At 40.8% G+C, this 25,778-nt stretch overlaps 1 protein-coding gene across 1 annotated transcript in view; it reads right to left on the bottom strand.

Annotated features, from left to right (window-relative positions):
* Positions 1–25,778, bottom strand: part of fstl5 (follistatin-like 5) — a 246,588-nt gene that overhangs the window by 137,946 nt on the left and 82,864 nt on the right. Inside the window, 1 exon segment of the mRNA XM_052149538.1 lies at positions 19,112–19,360. Coding sequence (XP_052005498.1) covers positions 19,112–19,360 — 249 coding nt within the window.

Here is a 25,778-nt window from a genome sequence, read left to right as displayed (position 1 = left end):
AATGGCCACAGCAATGTTTAGAATCAATTTTATAAAGTTTCTCAATTCTTCTATCGCCAACACTAGACTGACGTGTGTCACTCTCTCAGATCTGTGGCTGCTGCCTTTTATGCCGCTCTCCCCATGCTTACTGAAATTAGACACCGGTGTTAGACATAATTTAGCTCAGGTGTAAGCGCCCTTACCGCTTTTCTCTCCCGGACGAGCGCTTCACCACGCTCCCGCTGCCACAACGCGTGTTTCAGTTAAAGCCTGAGTAAATTTCATTTGTTTCAATGTACGGTAGGCACCTGCGCTTATAGACAGGTGCGGCTTATTTATGTTCAAAATAATATTTTATTTAAAAATCAGTGGGTGCGGCTTATATTCAGGTGCGCTCAATAGTCCGGAAATTACGGTATGTACTAGGGCTCATCCACCACTGGACTTGCCACGGAGATAAATGTGCCATTGATGACGACAATCACTCTGGGGATGTTGTCAATATTATGGAACTGTTGATTGGCTAGCTGGATTTATTGAGGGGTTTGGGGAAAATTAGCATAGTGTTCATAAGCTGTAACAGTAAAAGTGTTTATACAGCTTTGCTGACCGAAGATTTGCTGAGCCACAGGCCATCACCAACCACCTCCATAAAACTTCCCATACAATGTTAAAAGCTATATTGGTTAGCATTTCTTGTCAAAATACCCTGACTTCACAAAAAACCTCGACAAGGCATGTAATCGTCTATTTATAGGATTTATGTTTCATCTGTAAAAGCGTTTCTAACTATTTTCTTGTTAAGCTGTAGAAACGTGATGCAGCTCCTCTATTAAGCTCCCAATGGAAAATTCCTCAATTACATCATATCCATTATTTTACCTCTATAACAGTATGAACATGTATGAATGTAACACATCTTAAGAACGTGTTTCACTGTTGTTCAAAAGCTGCTCAGATTGCATCTTTTATATGTATTAATGTTATCCAACTGAATAGTCTAAACATTAAATTAAACAAATGACAATAAAATGCCAAGTAATCTCTCCAGTAATCAAAATAATTTTTGAATATAAGTGTATTCTGATTACCAATTATTTAAAATGTAACTGTAGAGGAATACAGTTACTAATATTTTGTATTTAAAATACGTAATCCCGTTATCCATATTATGTATTCCGTTACTCCTCAATCCTTGTCATTAGTACACCTGCTACTGATGTACCTGAGGTATGGATAGAAACACCTTGGTGGTTAATAATCATTCTAAATTAACTAGCTAAAATGAGTGATTCATCAATGATTTGTGACTAATAGGGCACAGTTTAATTTGATCACATTTCTCATATTGTAATTCAATTAATCTTTTAATGGATTTTTGTTTTTTTCATAGTTTTCATGCTGTTTTTTCATAGTTTTCATGCTGTTGCATGTAAAGCCTCCCTTGAGAGTTGTCTGAGGATTTAAATAAAATTATGTGTTTATGTCATGTTTGGTTTATATTATCATGGATGTATCTTGTGTATTGAGAAAATCTTGACTGGTGTAGTTTATGTGATTGTGGGTCACCAGAGCAAAACAATAAATGTTTGCATTTAATTCTATATTATTCATAATCATACCTATTTAATTGATTAATTACATTATTCTGGTAGTTGATAATGAAGGGATGACATTGCATGGTAGACATTATTCACACAATAATTTCTTACATTTTGAGCTGGCATGCTACTGTGATGCATCAAGTCACAAGTATCACATGTATGTGCTAATTTCCATGTTAAACAACTGGATGAATTCCCTGTTCATTAGAAAAGAACTAACAAACAAAAAAAAAAAATACATGTCTACCATGCAATGACAGAGTATTTTTGGTCATCAAAATAATATAATAAAATAAATAATATTTTGTATTTAAATTCAGATGGTGAAGGGTTTTAACTTCTCTGTCATTGAAAAGCAGGCTGAAAATCATTAGTTTTTTTGCCATGCAACACCACACAGCTTCACCAGAGCCCCCATTTTCCAGACCCAGTCTGCATCTTTCACTCCATATATATTTCATTCTATAACTTTCATTGTGTCAAGTATAAAAGTGGCATTCTTCATGGTTTTTGTTGTGTGCGCATATGTATGTGCACAAGTGAAGTAAAGTGAAGAGGGAAAACCCACTATTGCATCTGAATGCTGTGGCAGGTTGTGATGAAAACAAACACGCCAGCATCAGAGGGATATGTGAAAATAGAGAGAAACAACGGAGAACAGGAAATAGCGAAATAGCCCTCAGATACCATATTCATTATTAACAGCAGTGTCACAGTGAATAATATTGCTGTGGAGCTGATTACTGACTGAAAATCTTGTATACTGTAGTAAAGACTACACCACTTACAAAATGCATATACACGTAAATGTCTATTTCTTATCTTAAGCAGCCTTCTCACAATAAACAGCTTTCTGTACATGTAAATTAGCTATTATAATTTGATATCCATTCTGAAGAGGCTATTACTCCACCCCCTGCGTAATACAATTAATGACAACTCTACATAGTTGAACCAATGTGATTTGAATGATGGATGTGCGACATAATATATATATATATATATATATATATATATATATATATATATATATATATATATATATATATATATTTATTATATGCACATAAAAATAATACACACACATACGTATATATACGTGTGTGTATTTATTTTTTTAATGGGGGTATGACCTGAGGAATAAAAAATATAAATGGAATAGGAAATAGGAAAGCTCTGCAAAAACCGCTTGAGGTTTGACATGTTGTTCTGGGTACACACGCGAATACGCTGTTGTCTATGGTCTCAGAGTAGTTCACGAAGCTGCCGGGTTCGGGTTAGTAGGACTTTGGGTTTGGGTTTGTAATTTATGAAAAACATTATATACAGGCCTTCACTCACTCAGATACACGCAAATGGATGAGGGGCCGTTCGTTTTGCGTGCTTCTACTCTGTTTTTCCATTGTTTTTCTATGTATACACGTGCTTTACGAAGATGAAGTCAGAGGTTTACATACACTTAGGTTGAAGTCATTAAAACTATTTTTTTAAACACTCCACAGATTTAATATTAGCAAAATTCTGACTTCAACTGTATATTGTGGAGCGGAGGGGGGCGGGGCCGGGTCGGAATATTGCGCGCCCGGTCTCCAATCGGCCTGATGGGGGCGCGCGAGGGATAAAGGCGGCCGGTGACAATGGTTCGAGAGAGAGAGAATTACGGACATGTCCGTCATGTGTGTGTTTATGTTTGTGTGTTTTGGTTTTGAGTTTAATTCAATATTATTTATATTGACAATCCGGTTCTCGCCTCCTCCTTGCCAATTCGTTAACTGTGTTACATTGGTGCCGAAAGCCCGGGAAGGAGGAGGGATGCCCGTTGCAGAGTCCTCGACACTGCTGTCCACCCAGGGAAGTGCCGCTGCCATCTGCCGTGTGACGGAGTAGCCCGACCGCCCAGATGCGGGGAACAGCCGCCGTCCACGGGGCGGAGGAGTGCCCTGCCATCCCCAGAGACGCTGAGGGGTTAAGGGAGACCGCCGTCCGCGAGGGGAGGAGGGAAGAAACTCTCCGACCGCCCGGAGTGGTAGAGCCGCTGCCAGGGGCGGAGGAGTGTCCCCATTTGCTGCCAGAAAAGCGGAGGGACGTTCTGCCCACTGGGGGTCGAAGGTTTCACTCCAGTTCGCCCGGGGTTGGAACGACTGTCGTCCGCCTGAGTGTGGAGGAGTGTTCGAGGACCATGCGACGGTACATTAGCGAACCGGTGAGTGAGCTTTTTCTCTCTCTCGTCTCTCTGGCTTTCATACCGTGTTAGCCTTTTCCCTCGCCTATTTTTTTTGTTGTTGTTTTCTTCCTCTCCTGTCTCCTCCCAGGGCGAGGAAGGCGGGGATGACCATGCGGGACGCAAGATACACCCCGCCCCAGGGATATGGGTGGGTGTACGTCATGCCGGTGGCACCCCGGCCTGAGATAACGCCGGGAGGAGTGTGGAGAGGAGGGGGGCGGGGCCGAGTCGGAATATCATGCGCCCGGTCCCCAATCGGCCTGATGGGGCGCGCGAGGGATAAAGGCGGCCAGTGACGATGGTTCGAGAGAGAGAGAATTACGGAATCATGTGTTTGTTTATGTTTGTGTGTTTTGGTTTTGAGTTTAATTAAATATTATTTATATTGACAAGCCGGTTCTCACCTCCTCCTTGCCCATTCTTTAACTGTGTTATATATATATATATATATATGGCCCTGCGATGGACTGGCGACCTGTCAAGGGTGTCCCCTGCCTTTCGCCCGATGTTAGCTGGGATAGGCTCCAGCCCCCCGCGACCCTGTACACAGGATAAGCGGTTGACGATGGATGGATGGATGGATATATATATATATATATATACAGTTGAAGTCAGAATAGAGAAATTAAATATAAGAAACAAAAAGAAACATAAGAGAAATTATTTTGCAACCTGGCAATCTCTATACTTTGCCATGACAAGAGGTGGTCTCCAAAAGTGACCGGGGTGAAGTGATTGGCTTTTAGATTCACCTCCAGTCCGAGCTCCTCCCTCTCCGGAACTACTGCCACCAACAACATAGGGACCGCCTCTCTCCATGGTTTTAGGAGGTTGAGCTGGCAAATCTGACGTGCCCCACCCCTATCCGTACAGACAACCTCATAGTTGACTTCCCCATCTCGATGGGTGACCTCAAAGGGCCCTTGCCACTTTGTGAGTAATTTCGAGCTTGAAGTGGGCAGAAATAAAAGGATCTTATCTCCCAGTGCAAATTCCCGTAGCCGTTATACAGCCGGGACTGACATTCTTGTGCCTGTAGCAAATTGTCCCGTGATAGATGCCCCAATGTGTAGAGATTTGCTGAGGTCAAGAGTGTGTCTAATTTCACTTTTAATCTGTGAAGGTCCCTCCTCCCAATTTTCCTTCATGATGTCTAACACGGCACAGGGCTTATGCCCATACAACAACTCAAATGGGGACAATCCTATGGAGGCTTGCGGGACCTCTTGAACTGCAAATGACAGGGATTTGAGATAACGGTGAATTTACCAGCTAACATTCACGGCACACCACCGGCGAACATCCCTGTGAATGCCCAGTCAATAGAAATGGGCTAAGTGACCTGCCATCGAATTATCATGAGCTGTCTGGAATAACATTTCACAAAGGCTCTTTGGTACTAAAAATTGGGTTGCATCTTTGTTTGTGTGAGTGTCCTGTGTCACTCTATACAACCAATCATTTATAATTGAAAAATTAGGATATGTAAGTGCAATGCCTGGCTGAAGATGTTGACCTTCAATCACTATCACTTGGTCAACCATGTGCCTCATGGTTTCATCTCACAACTGCTCTAGCGGTTGTCTCCCCTTCCCCAGCATTAGCCTGATGCGGAACAGCCAGAGACGACCCAGGCCACACCTCACCATATAGTGCTTTGAACATCCCACATGATTCACTTACTCACAGGACCCATCCACATATAACCCCTTCAATAATGATCGAAAAGTTGGCCAATAAGTTCACAAATATCCCAAAAATAAGACCCCCTAAATATTGCCTAGAATCACTTATGGTCCTTGTAATTGTTTCCAACATCCAAAATAACAGACATGCAGAAGTATGACTAATGGCTGAATGATGTGACATCCTCATTCTCATGAAAGATGCTAAAATACTAGGGAGAAGAGAAAGGGATAAATATGTTATCTTGTGCCAGAATTCAGAGCACACCTTTGAAACAACCAAAACTTGAACAGTGAGTGGAGAAGTGCAGAATTCTGAGAGCCATTTAATTTCCCCTGGGCAAATAGTCATATGGCGTATGAAAGACTGAAATGAGGGACATAATTGAAGCTTAACAGTCAGAGGAAAATCTTAATGGGAGGATATTTTCCCCTAACAGTCAATACAGTGAGAAATTAAACTTTATTTCTTGCTCTGACTGACAGTAAAGCTGTCTTTAAGATTTCTTCTGATTTTTCATAAAGGGAATTCTAAAAGAAAGTTTAGCGTAATACTGTTTAATTTTGTACGATGTATAAAACAGGTTCGTTTGCTCTGAAATTTGGGCTGTTAGGCTCAGTAACTACGTGAGCAATTAGAAAAGCATTTACAGTTTGCTTTGCCAGCTCAACAGCTTGAAACCCATCGTTATCCAAATCCACAGCCATGTGCCAAACCATACAGCCCTACAGGCAAGCTGAAGTCTTTTCCTTGTCTAGTGAGAACTCCTTCATAGACTTCCCACTGGGACTTGGCAGTCGTCTAGCCTCCAGCATATGTTCTGTGATATTTTATTACTTGGTATTATGGCTTCTGCCCTGCTGCGCTTCATCTTTGCTCCGGTCAGCACATAGTTTGGGAAGAATCAGCATTCTCTTGATGTTGTGTGAAGCTTTCATACTGCTTTATTTTTTTGTTTGTTTTTTGTTCATTTGCTCTGGTGTAAGCAGTGGCCCCACATCACTATACTATGTCAATATCAGTATTTAAAAACACTGCCTGGCTGGACAATAAAATGCCCTGTGAGAGGAGAAAATTATTGGAGTGATACAGACACGGTATTATGAGTATAAATAATTCATTAGAGAAGACTAGTTTGCAGTGCTTTGGCACTAAAGTGGCCACTGCTGCAGACATGGCTGTCGTCTAAACACATACAGGGGGAAATTCACTAGGAAATAATTATGCCTGCTGATAGTGTCATTTATTTGTACATGCTGTTTGGGTTGATTCAGGACCGTATTCACTAATAATAATGCCAATCAGATAATGGTGCAAAAATGCCAGCAAATTAGTTGGTGAAATTGGTTGATCAGCATGGTCTTTTAGGTGAAGTTGGTTAAGCTAGTTAAGAAGCCTGGTGGGGACACCGGCACATCAGCATCCCATGCTGAGGGACCAGAACACAAAATACAACATAAAATTGTGACCAGCAATGTTGGTCTTTTCAGCAAATGTCAGTAGCTGGTCATTTTAATTCTGTTTATTACTTCCGAAACCTTGCATATGTTTACTACTTGATCAGTAATCATTAAAACCTCAATAACACCTACATGCACATGAGTTCTTTAATAGGAATTCTTTAATAGGAATGCTGTAGAGGCCAGTGTTTCATTCACCAGCATTTAAAGTCCCCAGTGAACTGCTTAGATGTTTTTAAGCCCCCAGTGAGCAAGACAAAGGTTACAATGGTAAGGGGAAAAAATCCATAAGATGAAGTTAGTTGAGAGAAAAAACTTTAAGAGGAACTTGACTCAGCTGGGGGTGTCCATCATCCTCTGGCTTTACAATAAATGCACTTGTACCAGTATAATTTAGCTATATAGTATGTTTACATAGTATATTTAGTATATATGTACAGTACTGTGCAAAATTACTGTACATATACAGTATACTGTTAATATATATTTTTTTATTAAAATGGATACAGATAATTTTGCCATTGCAACAGATACTGTTACAGAAAATGGTCATATCCTCATTGAAATAAATGGATTACATTTATGCATTCCTACACAGAGTTTAACCTTTGGTGGATAGGAACAGTTTTTCTTTTACTAAAACATCATGCACAAGTGCAACTGTTTAATGAATTTGCCCTGTTTTATACACTGTTTACATTTTATTTGTCTGTGGTCTTGCACGCCAGTCAGTTGTTCCAGTCTGATTTAATTCTGTTAAAATTTATTGTCTGCTCCACTCCTGGTTTCAATTTAGGGGAGAGAGAGAAAAAAAGGTTGAGTGACAAGAGAAAACAGGATAGGCTGCTGTGGTTGAGCTTCTCCCACACCCAGAATTCTCCACCTAAGCTTGTCAGCTGTCCACCTCTGACAGCTAAGAAACAAAGAGTGCAGTTCAGATAATGGTTCTCATTTCTTAGTGGTTTTATTATGAAATGGCCAGTGCAGAATAATATTTTCTACCAGGGCGATAAGAATGCAAACATGCTGCCTTTACACTCTCAAACCTCCTGAAATCAGCACAATAATTACAGTGGGAGTGCACCTGCCTTTGTGAAAACCATTAGGGCATATTTGATACACTGCTGATAATTAGAGTGCATAATTATCCAATGCAATCATCTCTCCCATTAGCTACTTTCTGCTGTTTTATCTTCAAAGTTTTCAATTTACGTGAACAAAGCAAGCATTATCTAAAACCACACATGCGATTAATGGAAAAAAATTAATTATAATAATATCCTGCAGGGTGCTCTGTGTCTGTGAATGCACATAAAATGCTATTAAAACAAAGCAAACAACAAAAATCATGAATTTGTATTTTGCAATCAGGTGTTGTAGTGCCTTCTGTAAAACCTTGAAAGGTGTTGGATGAAACTCTGAGGTGTAGGAAAGTTCTCAAAGGTATGTGTTTGTGTGTGTGTGGTGTGGATCAACAGTGTTTATTTCACTGCTGATGCAAACGGTTGCCAGTGTATCTCCTATGCTTGTGTTGATGGAGTAATATAGCTTTGTGATGGCTGAGAGTTTAGCACTTTAGGATGTCCCTGCAAATACTTAGATCATGTAACTTCATATATAAATCCTGGCATCAACTTGCAATCTGTATCTTAAAGTATTTTTTTCGAGAAGACAGCTGACCTCGGGGCAAATGTTCCTATCTATTTAATGTTATTTTAAGGATTTCTAAAAGCTGTAAAATTGACAAAAATAGCAATATTTTGAAGAAGAAAAATGGAAATGTATTATTTAGGCGCTAATGTGTTAGAAAATAACAATAATTCTTTATGTCCTTGCCCTTTTTAGAGATACGCGCAGTTCACTGCACAGTGGTTTTATTAATGAGTACTTTTCAAGAAACGTTGCTGTAAAGGAAGACTATTTGACCCCCGCATTGGTTATTAAGATTGCATTAATGGTGGACATCATTGCTGGGCATCGTATCTTGCTAATTATGCAGAATAAAGCAGCCTCTCTCTTTCTTGAAAAACTAATTTGTCAGAAAAATACATCTACATTACCTGGCTGAATACATCATGGTGTGCTGTGCTAATAATGCATCTTTTAAGAATGAAAGACCACAAAGCAACTATTCAGCAAATTAAATAGCTTAATCGTCAAACAATACTTGAAAGCTTGGCTAAAACTAGTGCGATTTCATAGATGGAGACTGGTTCATGTGATGCAAGTTTATCACAAATATAGGCTAAAAGTAATCCCATTGTCATTAGGACAAACATGTACAGTATTTTTTAATAAAATAATGGAAAATACGGTTGGATATTTTAATAGAAATATGTAAACCGTTAATCACGCACCACTGTACGATGCATCATTGAATGAGTCTGCCAGACTGAATTTAAGGTTATTGATCATCATTAGTGAATTACTCCAGCACCTGACAAGATGATGAATTAATTTTGATAATATAAAATTGAGGTCATAGTACTATAAAAACATCCTGTAAGTTTTAGAACTCAAAACATATTCGTTAGTAATCTCAGCACGGTGGCCAATATCATACAGCGGTTTAACAGGACAGGTTCCACTCAGAACAGGCCTCGCCATGGTCGACCAAAGAAGTTGAGTGCACTGGCTCAGCATCATTTCCATGGGTTGTCTTTGGGGAAATAGACATATGAATGCTGCCAGCATTGCTGCAGAGGTTGACGGGGTGGGGGGGTCAGCCTGTCAGTACTCACACCATACGCCGCACACTGCATCAAATTGGTCTGCATGGCTGTCGTCCCTCTTCTAAAGATGATGCACAAGAAAGCCCGCAAACAGTTTGCTGAAGACAAGCAGACTAAGGACATGGATTACTGGAACCATGTCCTGTGGTCTGATGAGACCAAGATAAACTTATTTTGTTCAGATGGTGTCAAGCGTGTGTGGCGGAAACCAGGTGAGGAGTACAAAGACAGGTGTGTCTTGCCTACAGTCAAGCATGGCGGTGGGAGTGTCATGGTCTGCTGCTGCATAAGTAGCTACAGTTCATTGAGGGATCCATGAATGCCAACATGTACTGTGACATACTGAAGCAGCGCATGATCCCCTCCCTTCGGAGACTGGGCCACAGGGCAGTATTCCAGCATGATAACGACCCCAAACACACCTCCAAGATGACCAACTGCCTTGCTAAAGAAGCTTAGGGTGAAGGTGATGGACTGGCCAAGCATGTCTCCAGACCTAAACCCTATTGAGCATCTGTGGGGCATTCTCAAACGGAAGGTGGAGGAGCACAAGGTCTCTAACATCCACCAGCTCCGTGATGTCGTCATGGAGGAGTGGAAGAGGACTCCAGTGGTAACCTATGAAGCTCTGGTGAACTCCATGCCCAAGAGGGTTAAAGCAGTGCTGGAAAATAATGGTGGCCGCACAAAATATTGACCAATTTGGACATTTTCACTTAGGGATGTACTCAATTTTGTTGCCAGCGGTTTAGACATTAATGGCTGTGTGTTGAGTTATTTTGAGGGGACAGAAAATTTACACTGTTATCCAGTTAAAATCCACGATCCCGGTTCCGGGATTTAAAATTACGTCAGTAATAATGTACTTCCAATTTTAAATGTATGCGGAGGAGTTATGAGCTCATATCTGGTACCATTTGAAAGCTTAGAATGTCTACTTTCTTGAGATATGCATCACTTTGGCATTTGTTTTACACTAAGTAACTTATTTACAATAAATTACATAGTTCCACCCATCAAAAAGTCGTGTCATAATTATGTGCGTTTTTGGATACATATGTCTCATATCGCTCAAATATGACGTACATGTACAAACCATGTATCAAATGAAAGCTCTCATTGCCAGTAAGAAGTTCCAATAAGTCTTTTTATTGAGGTATAATCACATATCTAATACACTTCGAATGAATCATGAAGTATACAATCATACAAGTGAAATTATTGAATATTTGCCGTGCTACTCGCACTAGACAGCACAGTTAGCCACAAATGCTACATAATCCTTTACCTTAGGTTATTCTCTGCAAAATGAGCCGTTTTTCAGTGTTTTCTGTGGTTGTGTGCCCAAGTAATCCCTCGAGTGCAGAAACACCACAAAGTAATGTTATATGATATTCAACAATCCAGGAAAATATGTAAACATCCGATCCGGATAAAGCATATATTGCCGTAAAGCTTAGACCCTCTGCTTTCCGGCAATGTCTCTCAAGATCAAATAGACCAATCAGGGGCTGTGATATTGCATCCAGACTGTGAAGTGATCACTGGGTAGGTTACGTGCCCAAAACACACAGACGCGTCTCACCAGACACCAGAGCGCATATTTACCACTTTCAACAGTGTTTTATGTAATGACAAAGGGTTTTCTGTAAAATTACACTGGGATTTTGCATTTATAGCACTGTATATGGGTATGGGGAGACTTTAGATTTGGGTAGGCAGAAAGTACACCAGAAAAAGGTAATATTCCTCCCTTCAAATAAATTGAAATAGATATTAAATAAAACATGATACAGACAAATTCCTTTTTCAGGTATTTGCTGACATCTAGTGGAAACAGCCAAAACTGTCTGCTTGCTGCTAGGGTTTACAGGGCTTGAGTTATACACTTTCAAAAATGAATTTATATAAAAAAAATCAAAAAGCCTCTTTTTTTAGGAGGGTTATTACTGTTCAGACAACATATATTTAATTTTTTTTAATTTTTAGCAGTGTTTTATGCAACTGCAAAGGGTTTCCTGTAAAATGACACCAAAACTGTGTATTTAGGCCAAAGTATGTGGGAATGGGAAGCTTTTTAATTTGGGTAGGCCAAATCCAGGCGGAAATCCCCAAAAATGGCAAGGATCTTAAAGCTGTACACTCACTACTTTACATTGTAGCAAAGTGTCATTTCTTCAGTGTTGTCACATGAAAAGATATAATCAAATATTTACCAAAATGTGAGGGGTGTACTCATATATATATATATATATATATATATATATATATATATATATATATATATATAATTTTTAAATATTTAAAGATAACTATGTATAATTATTTCATCATTATATATTGGATTATTGTTATATAAGGGACTTACATTTACATTTAAGCATTTGGCAAACACTTTTATCCAAAGAGACTTACAGTGCACTTATTACAGGGACAATACCCCTGGAGCAACCTGGAGTTAAGTGCCTTGCTCAAGGACACAATGGTGGTGGCTGTGGGGATCGAACCAGCAACCGTCTGATTACCAGTTATGTGCTTTAGCCCACTACGCCACCACCACTCCTAAAAGGATGCATCTTTGCTTACTCAGCAAATATTTGTATATGCGATCAAATGCGATTATTCGCGATGAATTAATCGGGACACCATGTAATTAATTTGATTCCAAATTTTAATCAATTGACAGCCCTAATTGAAACCAATATTCCTAAATGACTAATTTTCTATATCCTTGTCAGTATTACATAATAGAGTTGAATACATCAGCACAAGTCTGACTCTGTATAAACAGGTTGATGCCTACTTCTTCATCATCTCCTCTTTGGCCCACCCACAGGTTCATGGTTAGAGTGGAGATGAGAAGAGAGCCGGCATGGCAGGGATAAACACAGGGATTATTGGAGCAACAAGTGGTTCGAGATGTCTGCAAAATTTTAAACACTTTTTACTGTGCCAGGTTGAGGAAAATTAGACTCTGCATTTCATTCCTAATTATCCTAACATTAGGAAAGAGTGGTGTACTGAGTATTTGAATGTTTTCACCCAAATTTCCAAGCTTAATATTAGAACTATTCATGAGACTATATTTGCTGAATTTATGTTGTTTAGTAGTGGTTTTGCATCCAGCTTTCAATAAGAATCGCCCGTAGCATGTTCTCATTGTTTTACTTGAAGATTGCTTCCAGAGTGCCACAGATGAACATATAGAGTATTGATAGCAATCTATTTAGACAATGTCTTTCCTTTTTAATGAAAACATGACTCAATGAACAACGTATGCGTTTGTCACTACACTGAATATATGATGAACAATGAATATTTGAAGAACGACAGTGCGGCACACACCGGTAAGTTTTATCTTGTATAAGTTTACATGTTGTACCGTAAGTATATCCTTTCACAGTTATAAATGTGATCACACCAAGTATTTAAACTTTTGTTCTCTACACAGCACTTGGAAAACGTCTCGGGTTACATGTGTAACCCTTGTTCCCTGAAAAAAGCGGAACGAGATGCTGCGCTGCTAAGTGCTACGGGGAACAACTCTAGCTGTGAACCGAGCTGAAATAGTGTGTGGAACACGTCAATGAACATTGACTGGAATTTATAGCCTCGGCTGATGTAATCATTAGATGCACCTGTGGCCAGGCTATAAATGGATACGTCACCAGGTGTCGTCAGATACTTCTTTTTGAAGAGCAGTCTGGGACGTCCCAGTGCGGCAAAGCAGTGCAGCATCTCGTTCCGCTTTTTTCAGGGAACAAGGGTTACACATTCCCTTTACAAAAAGCTTCACTTTGATGCTGCGCTGCTAAGCACTACGGGGAACGCAATACCCACGCCGCCGTACTTGGGGCTGTCCGGACCCCTACGGTTGTGCAGTGTACTCACAAAAACGCGACAGGTCTCAGACATGAGCTTGAGATGTCGACTCAAGGGCATAAGAGCCCGGAGTAGCATAAACATCTAAACTATTTAATTTTGATTAATGTGTGTGGAGAGGACCAGCCTGCCGCATCACAAATTTGTTTAGGCATGGGCTGAGATGTCGACTCAAGGGCATAAGAGCTCGGAGTAGCAAAGCATCTAACCCATAAAGTTCGATGAATGTGTGCGAAGAGAACCCGATCGCAACACAAACTTGTCATAAAAACTGATGAATGTGAGCGGAGAGGACCAGCATGCCGCATCACAAACTTGTTCAGGCATGAGCTGAGATGTCGACTCAAGGGCATAAGAGCCCGGAGTGCAGAACATCCAAACTAGAAAAATCCAATGAATGTGTGCGGAGAGGACAACCTGCCGCATCACAAACTTGTTTAGGCATGGGCTGAGATGTCGACTCAAGGACATAAGAGTCCAGAGTAGCAAAGCATCTAGCCCATAAAATTCGATGAATGTGTGCGAAGAGAACCCTATCGCAACACAAACTAGTCATAAAAACCGATGGATGTGAGCGGAGAGGACCAGCCTGCCACATCACAAACTTGTCCAGACATGAGTTTGAGATGTCGACTCAAGGGCATAAGAGCCCGGAGTGGCAGAACATCCAAACTATAAAAATCTAATGAATGTGTGCGGAGAGGACAACCTGCCGCATCACAAACTTGCTGCACAGGGAGACCTCTAGCCAATGTTTTAGAGGAGGAGAGCCCTCTGGTAGAGTGTGCCCTAAAACCTACTGGCGAAGCTTGACCGCGCGCCTCGTAGGCCCGGGCAATAATGAGGATGCCTCTTTGAGGGCACTCCGCCCACCAAGCCGTGGCAAACCGCAGTGGCCACATAGAACCTGGCAGTGGCGAGTCAAGTGCCCGCTGACAGTTCTTTCTACAGAAAATCCAGAACTGAAGCAAACTGGCAGTTAGCTGGTTCTGTAATAAGAACTTTAGTAGATGGAAACGCATGCAGGTGCATTTGTGTTATGAATGCGTTACTACGATCAGCCCCTCCATGGGGTTGCTGGACGACTCGGGGAGAAGTAGAGGAGACATTGCGCTATCAACAGAGGCGAAGAGGTCCTCTTCTGCCCTGTAAAATCTACCTAGATCAGTTCCAAGTGGAGGGACTTGAAATGGTCTCGATAACCTCAAGAGAAAACCCTGTGAACCTCATTCGGTACCCTTAGGGGCCAGACATGAAAAGTTTCACAATTCGGGCCAAGGATGAGAAGGTCCTCCCTGTTCGGAATCACACAAGGCGCGCCGTCGAGGAGAGGAATTAACTCTGAGAAACATATCCTGTTCGGCCAGCGCAGCGCCATTAATAGGAGGCAAGACCCTTGCTGGTGAACATTGCCAAGACTCCCGGGAGCAGAGAAACCGGGGAAAGAAACGCATACAGACGCATTCTGGGTCATGTATGTGTCTTAACGTCCAGACCCAAGGGGGCTGGGTGATTTCAGGGAGAAGTAGAGGAGACATTGTGCTATTCATAGAGGCGAAGAGGTCCTCTTCTGCCCTAAGATCTCACCCAAACTTGTTCCAAGTGGAAAAAGCCTGGCATTTAAAAAGGTCTCGATAACCTCAGAAGAGAGCCCTGTGTCCCTCAGTTGGTACCCTTAGGGGCAAAACATGAAAGATTCCACAATTTGGGGCAGGGATGAAATATTGTCCTGTGCCTGAGATAGAAGATCCTTCCTGTTCGGAATCGCACAAGGCGAGCCGTCGAGGGAAGAGATTAGCTCCGAGAACCAAGCCCTGTTCGGCCAGCGCGGTGCTATCAGTAAGAGGCAAAAACCCTTGCTGGCGAACTCTGGGCAACTACTACCTTAGGGTGGAGTTCTTAACTCCCCCGTTGGTATTTTCTGTCTGGACCGTAAATCTGCTGCCATATACGGGCATCCAGGGATATAACTGACCTGAGTAACAGGAGCTTGCCCTGGGCCCTAAGGAGAACCCAACGTGTCAGAAATACAGCTGACAAGAACGTGGGTCTCCTTGATGATTTATGTAAGAGGCTACCGCTGTATTGTCCACCCGCACCAAGACATGGCAGCCTCAGGAGGAGGTATTTCAGGGCCAGAAATACAGCCATCAAATCGAGACAGTGACTGTGACAACCGAGCTGACGACCCTCCTATCCCCTTAAGCTGGACGACCACTTAAGGCCGCTACCCCGCCCATCAGGGAGGCATCTGTCGTTAGCAGCCTGAACCACATAGAAAGGGAACAAAGCCTGAGGCGCGTAACCCTATTTAGCCTAGGGGTTTTGGCCCTTGGAAGAAATCCCCTGGCTTTTGGCCACAACAAAAACGGTCTCATGAGCAGAAGGTCCAGAGGGATCACCGTGGACGCGGTCGCCCTGAGACCTGGAAATCGTTGATACTGATAACAGTGCAACCTTGACCTAGCCTGACTTTGCTCAGGGTGATCTGAATGGACTCAATCCTAGCGGGAGACAGTTGTGCCCGCATTGTGATTGAACTCCATACGATGCCCCGATAGACAGTGTTCTGAGTGGGAGAGAGGACGCTTTTTTGGCGTTGAGCCTCAACCCCAGAGAAACAGATGAGCTAAGACGATGTCCCTGTGCTGAACTGCCAGTTCCTGGAACTGCGCTAGGATCAGCCAGTCGTCTACATAATTCAGAATGCAGATGCCCCGGAGTCGCAAGGAGCCAGCGCTACATCATGCATTGTGAACGTGCGGGTAAAAAGGGCTAGGCTGAGTGAAAGAACCTGACCCTGGAAGATTTCACCCCCGGAAGTGAACCTCAGGAACTTTCCATGTTGTGGCAGAACTTCAGAAATGAAGTATAGAAGTGCGTCATAAGATCGATGGTGACCAGCCAAACGAGTTGTAGGGCTTGAGACACGACCGTCTTGACAGGCATCATCTTGGACTTGAACACCCACGGGTAGTTCAAGGTTTAAGATCTAAGCCAGACGCCACCCCTCACCCTCCATGGGAAACGGGAAGTATTTAGTGTAATAACCTAACTCTCTCTCTGGAAGGGGAACACATACCATGGCCCCTTTAACCAGGAGATTGAGTTTTTTTTGTTTGTACATAAAAAGAAATCCGGTTCACGGTAGTGAGAACACGCCGTTGAAACACGGAAAAGCGGCGAGTGAATTAAATCCTGACGCCCTTATAAGACCCACAGAAAAGAATATATCCGGCAGAAGTTTCCACGCTGCCAGGATCTCTGAGATGGGTATTATATTTTAACACTTCCTGTTAAGGGGTTGTCGGGTGTTTCGCGTCCTGAATAAAATGCAGGAACAGCGAAAACACCCAATTTTGACGGAAGCCTCTGCAACCCGAAACACCAAGAGGTGGCGGGAATGGAGGGGCTTCGAGGGGGTACCGGGAGGGGTGAAGTGAAGCACGCGCCCCGTCCCGAGGGGAGCTACCCCCTAATCTAGGCGCAAGACCGTCAGGGTTTCTCTTGGGTCTTGCTCCGTGGGCTGGCGAGGGTGGCGAGACTGTCCCCAATCCCTGGGAGGAGGAGCACGACTCGCCACGCTTTGCTTTTGAGCCTCCCATCAGTCTGGACCGAGGCGGGTCTGAGGCTTGCTCGTCAAGCGCAGAACCAACACTCAGGTCGTCCAGGAGGTCAGCCTGTTACGCCTGTAAAACAGCATAGTGTGCAGAGCAGCACCAGCCTGACCTGCTGCTTGATAAGCCCTTCCCACTAAAGTGGAGGTTGTCCTACAAGGCTTTGAGGGGCGAGAGGGCTTCTTAAGTGACGATGCCGAGCCCGGCGAGAGATAGCCCGCAAGCGTCTCTTCGACCGGCGGCATCACTGAATACCCCCGTGCCTCAGCACACACGATAGTCGAATATAATGACGTCGAGGGTATGAGAACACGGGAAGAAAATATCTATTTTCTTCCCGTGTAATATAAAATATATATTTTTTTTAGGGTTTCTCCATGAGCGAAAAAGCTCTTCATGGAGGTTATCAAAGAAGGGAAGGGACCCATGAGGCGTTCCCTTTCTTCGACTGGAAGATAAAATCTATCCCCTAATTTGGAGCGTTTGGGGGTCTCTTTTTCGCGTGGCCAGTCCAATCTGGCAACCGCACGAGTAACAACATCGAGCAATTGCTCCGTAGATTTTCTATAGCGGACGGAAAGCTCGAGGAGGGAAGAGAATCGCGATCCACCTCATGATCCGAAGAAGCGTCGGAACGCGCTTCGAGATCATGTGAAGGACCAGCTGGGTTTGGGGAGAAAGTGAGAGGAAGGGAACAACCCGTTTCTTGCTCCTCAGCCAAATCCATGCAAGAGCCCCACGAAAGCACGACGCACTCTGCCTGTTAAAGCAAATCACAGTGCTCGCACCCGCCCTGCTGCAACGCGAGAGCAGCTTGCTCTTACCCCCAAACAAACAGCAAAAACTGATGTGTGTCGTCTTCAGCTATAGAGCGAGAAGAGAGGAACACGCACCGTTTGCGGCTTTCAGTCATTCTCTCTTTTTTTTTTTTTCTTTTTTAGAAATATATATATATAATATTTTCTAAACAGAAGAGAAAAGAGAACAACGTTCACTGCACACTGCCTAACTGATTCTAACTTCTAACAGAGAAAAGAAAGTTTTGGCAGGGTTTGTGAAACACACAGAAACAGAATCGCTCTGAAAAAATAATCTCTTTCGACACCTGGTGACATATCCATTTATAGCCTGGCCACAGGTGCATCTAATGATTACATCAGCCGAGGCTATAAATTCCAGTCAATGTTCATTGACGTGTTACACACACTATTTCAGCTCGGTTCACAGCTAGAGTTGTTCCCCGTAGCGCTTAGCAGCGCAGCATCAAAGTGAAGCTATTTGTAAAGGGAACACAGAAATGTTTACCATTGGAAAATGCCCCAACTACGTAACAAAATAAACAGTTATGTCACGTCTTTGTTTAAATGAGAATATTATGTATTACCTATTACACAAATAGACAAGGAATAAATATAAATTTGAGTGATTACTTACCACGCCAAACATTTCAAAACATTTCCACACATGTAAAGGCAGGGGCATTGACACTTATTTAATATGCAAAGATATTACCCAATCATAGCAGTGGGTGTTTACATTGAAGTCTTAAAGGAGACATGACCCGAAAATTTAGCTTTTTAATCAGAGCCAATAACAGGAGAGAAAATTGACAATTTTTGCAGAAAGAAATCATACTAACATTATAAGTGGTGAACATTTTAAAATACATTACAAATTCAATGCATGACACCTTTAAGACTTTGAAAACCCTCATATATGCTATCCTAAATGCACGGTTATGTTGTTAGTTGCATTAATTACTGAAATCTAGCATAGTTTTTCCCTTTGGCCCACAACCCTACCACTGGTTTAACAAACAATACACAAACAAAAAAGGAATCAGTCTTAGTGACAGTATGCAGTTGGATCATGATGGACGCTATACCATAATGCACGATGTGCAAACATCATGCTGGTTCCATACCTTTGTAAAAACACTCCTCACTGTGCATGATGGTTATTCTCTGATGGGCCATGCAGGATGCTCTGTGAAGTTCACAATGGTTCTGGTAGAGTTTGCCATCAGATCCACACACAGGTCTGTAATGTGGTTTACAGCGTTCAAGACATTGGCATTCTCCTTCACCCGTTTCTCTGTCAACCACACAGTGCTTCCCCAAACCACAGTACTTATGTTCACAGGGTCCATAGAAACCATTCTGACCAAAGAACCCTGCACAGACACATCAAAAAGAGGAAACACATTTTAGTTTTGAAATACTAAGGAAATACAGTGTGTGATCAGTTACAATTTATCGTCCTAAATAGTGTAAAGGTCCGATTTCCTTGCTTCCATTTAAGTACACAAGAAGCTCATTGGGAAATTCTCAAATCATGCTGGAATAACATAAAACATCAGGTTTTGCACAAACATGTGGAGTCCATGCCAGCCCATTTAAGCAAAAGGGAGACACACAAATACTAAAACATTTTCAAATTCATGTCAATATTTATTATGCTGATGGTATAAATTTGAATGGGAAAAAAAGTTTAAAACTAGAAAAATGCAAAATAGTTGCATTTTTAATAGTGATCTAATATGTTTTGACCTAATTGTTTCCTAATCGCATGTTTTTACATAATTCCAAAACAAGTAAAAGTTGTAAAAGCATCCCAAAGGCCATCAAGTTATTAGTTATATCAAATAGAAGATTGTCCCCATCTCTGCTCTGGTCAAGGTGTGTTAGCAGGTATTTTGGGAGGCTAAACACAGTTCCTTTCCATGGGCAGCGGACCTGTCAGAGCTAATCAGTCATAAACATTTGTGACATGCTAAGCTCTGGGATTACAGTGCTGAGGCAGGATAGAAAATAGTGTGCTACAGTCATAGTGCACATTTCAACCAGAGGTCAGCAGCCTATCAGCTTTGTGCCCTTTAGGAACAATTCTAGAGTCATGTCTCAACAATCAAAGCAACATTGCACTCAAAGGTTAACCTCTGCAGCATTCTTTTTCCTGCATGATGTGTCACACACACATTGTCTTTCAAAGTAAAGGTTACTCAAAGGGACACATCTTTTTAAGCACATTGTCAATGTGACTGATTTTACATCTTGTGAAACCATCTCTCCATTTCTGCTTCAGTTTCATTCTATACATGCAATTACCTAGGGAATGAGCTTCATTTACAAACAGGGAGAAATCTTATATCAATGAATCATATTTTCCTTTATCTTTTGAGACTAAAGATTTCATTGTACTATGAAACCACATTGTACTTTCTGAACTCAAAACTTATTCTCTAGTGAAAAAAGAATATTTATTGAAACTTTGCTGCACAAATGACTCATCCCTTATAGCTGCAACCTTCTGACATATGAATACATCAGAACATATGCACACATTACTACCCACTTTTGCACATCAATGATGCCTATTCGGTGTTCAGAAACTTGGTTCATCCAGGTGAAGCATTATGAGGAAAGCATTATGAGGAAAGCAGGATCCATCCATCCATCCATCGTCAACCGCTTATCCTGTGTACAGGGTCGCGGGGGGCTGGAGCCTATCCCAGCTAACATTGGGCGAAAGGCGGGGGACACCCTGGACAGGTCGCCAGTGGAAAGCAGGATATATAGTATTATTCAGAATACCACAATAACTAATGAAGAATAAAATGTTGGAAAGTCTATCAAACCTCGTGCTGTTCCTGGCTGTGTATCATCTTCCACTCAGCATAGCCATCTGAATGATTCCAGTGTTAGAAGAGTTACTGAAGTTTATTTCTTTTACAAGGTACCTGATCATGGCTTTGTTTCCCAAAAGCACTGTAAGTCTAAGTAGATTGCACCATAGAATCCATCCAATTTCCCAAAGCCATCATATCTTTTGTAGTACTTGAAAATGGTCATAGATTTACAAGTGCTCTGGAGTAATCGTAGAGCACTACGGGCATTGTCAGAAGCCGTAAGAATTTAATACCAGCTACATTTCAGGTATATTATTTATTAATCAACCATTATAAATAACTGCATAAAATAGATAAATGAACGAATAGATAAATGAACAAGTAAATAAATAAATAACACTGAATGTGTTGATGGCCACGTGGCTGGTAACAACAAAGGTAACAACAAACTGTCCACAGGCCATCTTGCACGTCTTGGCTCATCATCCTTGTCTCCTCTTCCTTTCTGAGACCCAAAGTCGCCCACTCACACACCACAATGTCTTGCAAAATTGACTCTTCTCACTTTGTGGAGAAAATAACAGACCTTTGCCACATTACCACCTGTGTAAGGTTTCTAAAGTGCAGCTTCCAGCCTCCTACTTTGCACTACTCTGACCACACGGTGTACCTTGTGATATTCAATATGTGCTTGATCATTAGCAGGATCATTCACAGGGGCTCAGTGGCTAACCACAGTCCATTAACATATGTTTTCACTGATCCTGAAAGCAATTGCACCTTGACCCATGGAATTTGCAATTGCACATCTAATAAACAAAGCAGTGATTGTCCAATGCAAAAATGGCTCATTTGAAATTTTTGGATTTTGTGATGTCACAAAGACCAATTCATCAGCAAGATATTGACTCTACAGTAAGATATCAACAACCACTTTTACAACAATATTTAAGTCTAAGAATTGGAACCACCCACTGGCACACTGTCAGACAGGTGAGGAGGAGAGAAATGGGCCTCATCTGTCAAGGGACATTCATACTGTACACCAAAGGGGACTTACACATGACACCTTCCTAAATTTTTTTCTACATAAACATGCATGAAATGAACTGCTTTGACCGTTATCATGCATCTCGCATGATTTTAAAAGACACAATTTCAAGTTACAACTCTTAAAATGAGACCCCATTCTGTGTCTTGCTCTTTTGAGTATGAACACATTCAGAATACATTTTTGCTCCTCTCTGTGCTATTTTTTAATTGTTGGTCTTTGTAAACATGCACTAGATGGACATCTTTGATCATTTTGACGAGTTTCCGGCAATGTGCCCTGCTTTTTAGGGTAGTATAAAGCAAGCACAAATTTTAAATGTGTCTTTTCTGCTCTGTTCAACTACTCATCCACTGGCTGAGATAAATGCATGTCGTCCTGCATGTAAACAGACAAGATCAGCGTCTCTGCTCAAAAAGAACAACTGAAGGCTCTTAAATGCGTAAGTGCAGGACTATGTAATGTGTGTGTGTGTGTGTGCGCGTGTGCGTGTCACCATCGTATTACGTTTGTGTGTATTTTAACATTTCTTTGTGGATTGCATGTATTTTCGGCTTATATTAGCATGGATTACTTGTGAACCAGTCACAATATGATTAAAGATTTGAAAAGGAACCGTAAGTAAACAGTTTCATTTATGAAATTTTGAAATGTCATGGCTGTTTGATAGTTTATGGGGCTACTGTGCTTGAGTGAACAGTTTAACATATTTGGATGCAATATGTTGGATGTGTGTTCTGTGTAAACCCCGAAATTTTGTTTTTATAATGGAGCTGGTACATTCTCTCCCGATTGAGTTTCAAAAATGGCTGCATTTGAGGGGCTGCACAGTGTTTGCCAATCGTAACAGTGGATGTTTACGTTGAAGTTTAAAGGAGACACTTAGGTCAAAACTGAGCGTTTCAGAAAGAGGGCCAGTGACATGTTGGAAAATACTAAATTATTGGTGCAAAAAAACTTTACTAACATTATAAGTGGACCTCAGGGGAGGTAATACAATTCTAAAAAAGGAGTATGTCATGATCCCTTTAACCATTTGAGTGACACATTTATGAACTTGTCACTATGTAACATGATGGTAATTCTCTAAGCTACTGCAATAAGGTCTATGGAAGGAGTGGGCAATTAAAAACTATACTAGACCTACAGCTCACAATGGAATTGAACAAGCAAATAATTATTTCGCAGTCATAAAGGCACAGCAGTAAAATAAATAAATGAATTAATACATAGTTTAATTGTTGAGATAAGAAAAAGGGAGGAAAATGGTCATAAACATATTGTATTACTACATTATGGCTTTTATATTTGGCACAAAAAACTTTACTTACACTACATCAGGAACATTTTTCTTTTTCAAAAAAATGTGTAATATTAGGTCTTTTAAAATAAAGAAAGCAAATAAGGGGAGTTAAGAACAATCTGGCGAGCTTTTCATCATACCACAAAGTTGCTTTGTATTTGTGGTGTGTTTTGACAATGCTGGCAGTAGTTGAGGAACCCTGCCGAGGAGGTGATGATATGCAGGCAATTCTGGGCTTCAGATGAAATATGTATGATTGTAAAAAAAAAAACGTAGTCCAGGCTCCTGCACACTTCCCCTTATAATCAATTATACTGAGAGATGTGAGCTCCTCTCAATTCAACTGATCATTTCATAAATTGTGTGCTGTATACACTATGCTGTATAGTTTAAATTATTGACATCACACCACAGGAGACTGTGCTTCCGGGTTCTTTTGAGCAGCAGATTTGGTCGATATGGCCAGCACTGCAGTTTTAATGTTTTATGCAATATATAATGTAATAATATTTGTTGATGTTAATAAAAGTAATTATAAAGGCATATCTATGTGTAAAGCGAATAATGGAAAGGAGGAGGCGAGAATATATAATATATTTAATTTCATATAATTTAATAAAATTTTTATGTAAAACTGGAACCAAAAGACACAAACAAACACATGGGACGGACAGCTGCCCGTAAACATTCTCTCTCTGTTGCACCACCGTCCACAGTCAGCCTTTATCCCTCTCAGAGGCTTGATTAGCCTGATAAGGTAAAGGTGTGTAAAATCACGACCCGGCCCCGCCCTCCACCCTGGCACACTATAGTTTACAATAAAGAAAATATGTAGGTTCTTTCTGAATTTTCAGAAGAAAAAAAAACCCTTTTTAACTTGATTCAATAGGCCTTTATGATTATACCGGACATGTACGGTTGGTGAATATACTGTACATCCTTACTTAACACACTTCTAAAGCCTGATAAATGTGGCATACATAAATTATACTCCTTAATTACTGCTTAATTATTAACCCACATAAAGTAAATAATATATGACTTCAATATTATCATGTTCAAACTTTATAACAGCAATTAAACAATTGTTACGTACTGCATTCAAAATAAATGCATAGAAATAATTCTAGCAGTATGAAATGTGTTTTATTTGATCCTATCAGAAACAGTAGCAAGTGTGCTGTGATGGTGGAGACAGGGACCCGTTCTTCCCGTTAGATCTTCCATGGGTTTTGATCATCTAAGTTCATCATTACATGATATTTTACCTTACAGCATTTCTGTCACAGCGATTGCACTTTGGAAATTAAAAGTTTGTAATTTGTATGATTTCTTTGTGAAAATTTCAAATATACCAAAAGCAGCTGTAGGTCAATTAAGCAGATGCGATAACAATGAGGGGTTTGTGGGGTTAAAGGGTTTCAACCCCACCAACACAATTTGTGGTGCACTTTAAGCACAATTTTTGCAAATCGGCCATTGAATGCAGCTCTTTTCTGGGTGCCAAAAGAACTGGGAAGTGACTGTGCAGTGTGTTTGTTTGTAAACAGTAGCTTCATCTTTACATCAGTAAACCAAATGATGCAGCCTAAATTATCAATTTAATAGAATTGGAAAATTCTAGTTTTGTCACGCAATTTGCTTAGAGAGTATAGTTGTTGTTACACTGTCTACATGGCAAGCGAGCTGTGAGACATCTAGTGAATCCCAAATAATTCCAAATTACTGAAGATGCTTTTTGCTTTGGTGCTAAAGCTTCTTTTTTAATGTCAGGTGATGTTCCTTGGCACTCATTTGTGTATACTGCAAACAGAAATAAAATTCTAAAACTTTTTTTTGTAAAACTAAAACAAATTATTTGGTTTATAGTCTAATTTAAACATTTCAGATTGGACACACCTGTTATTGGCTACAATGCTCACACACTGCAAATAAGCAAGTTGTAAATGGAAAATGTTGATGCAATGGAAGTAGACCAACTGTAAATGGAATCAACACTTTTTATGATTAGTTAATCATGGCAGCTGTAATCCTTACATGTTCAATTAGTTGTGCAACCCTAGTGTATAAACTTTTGATTGTATTATCTTTTGATCTTCATGTCGTTAAGGAAGAGTTGGGGGACTCGAGTTACATGAATTGAGTCTGACTTGAGTCACAAATTTAAGGACTTGTGACTTGCTTGATTAAATGAAGAAAATTACTTTGACTTTGACTTGTGAACCAGTGACTTGAGACTTGACTTGACATGACTCAACAAAGAATGTAATATTTTTTATTATTATAATTTTCAATAAGATATTATTAACAGTAATGAAGTGTGTTTAAAAAATATTGCGACATCAATTAATTCATATGCAAAAATGTAAGTCTGCCAGCACCACTGATCTGCATCTGCACAGTTATCGCTGCGCTTACAATGCGCCAAAATGACAGATGATTGTCGAGTTCCCAAAATAATGTCCTTTGGATATAAAGATTTAGAATTGGACCGTGTGAATAAAAAAGTATGAAAATATGCAACACAAAAATATCCAATACAACCACCACAACCACCAATTTCATTAGACATTTCAAAAACTACAAGGAAAGGTAAGTAAATTATTTCG

This window comes from Xyrauchen texanus, chromosome 19 (assembly GCF_025860055.1).
Source record: "Xyrauchen texanus isolate HMW12.3.18 chromosome 19, RBS_HiC_50CHRs, whole genome shotgun sequence".
NCBI lineage: Eukaryota > Metazoa > Chordata > Actinopteri > Cypriniformes > Catostomidae > Xyrauchen > Xyrauchen texanus.
The sequence above is the reverse complement of the archived record's forward strand: the minus strand, read 5'-3'. Positions and strand labels throughout refer to the sequence as shown.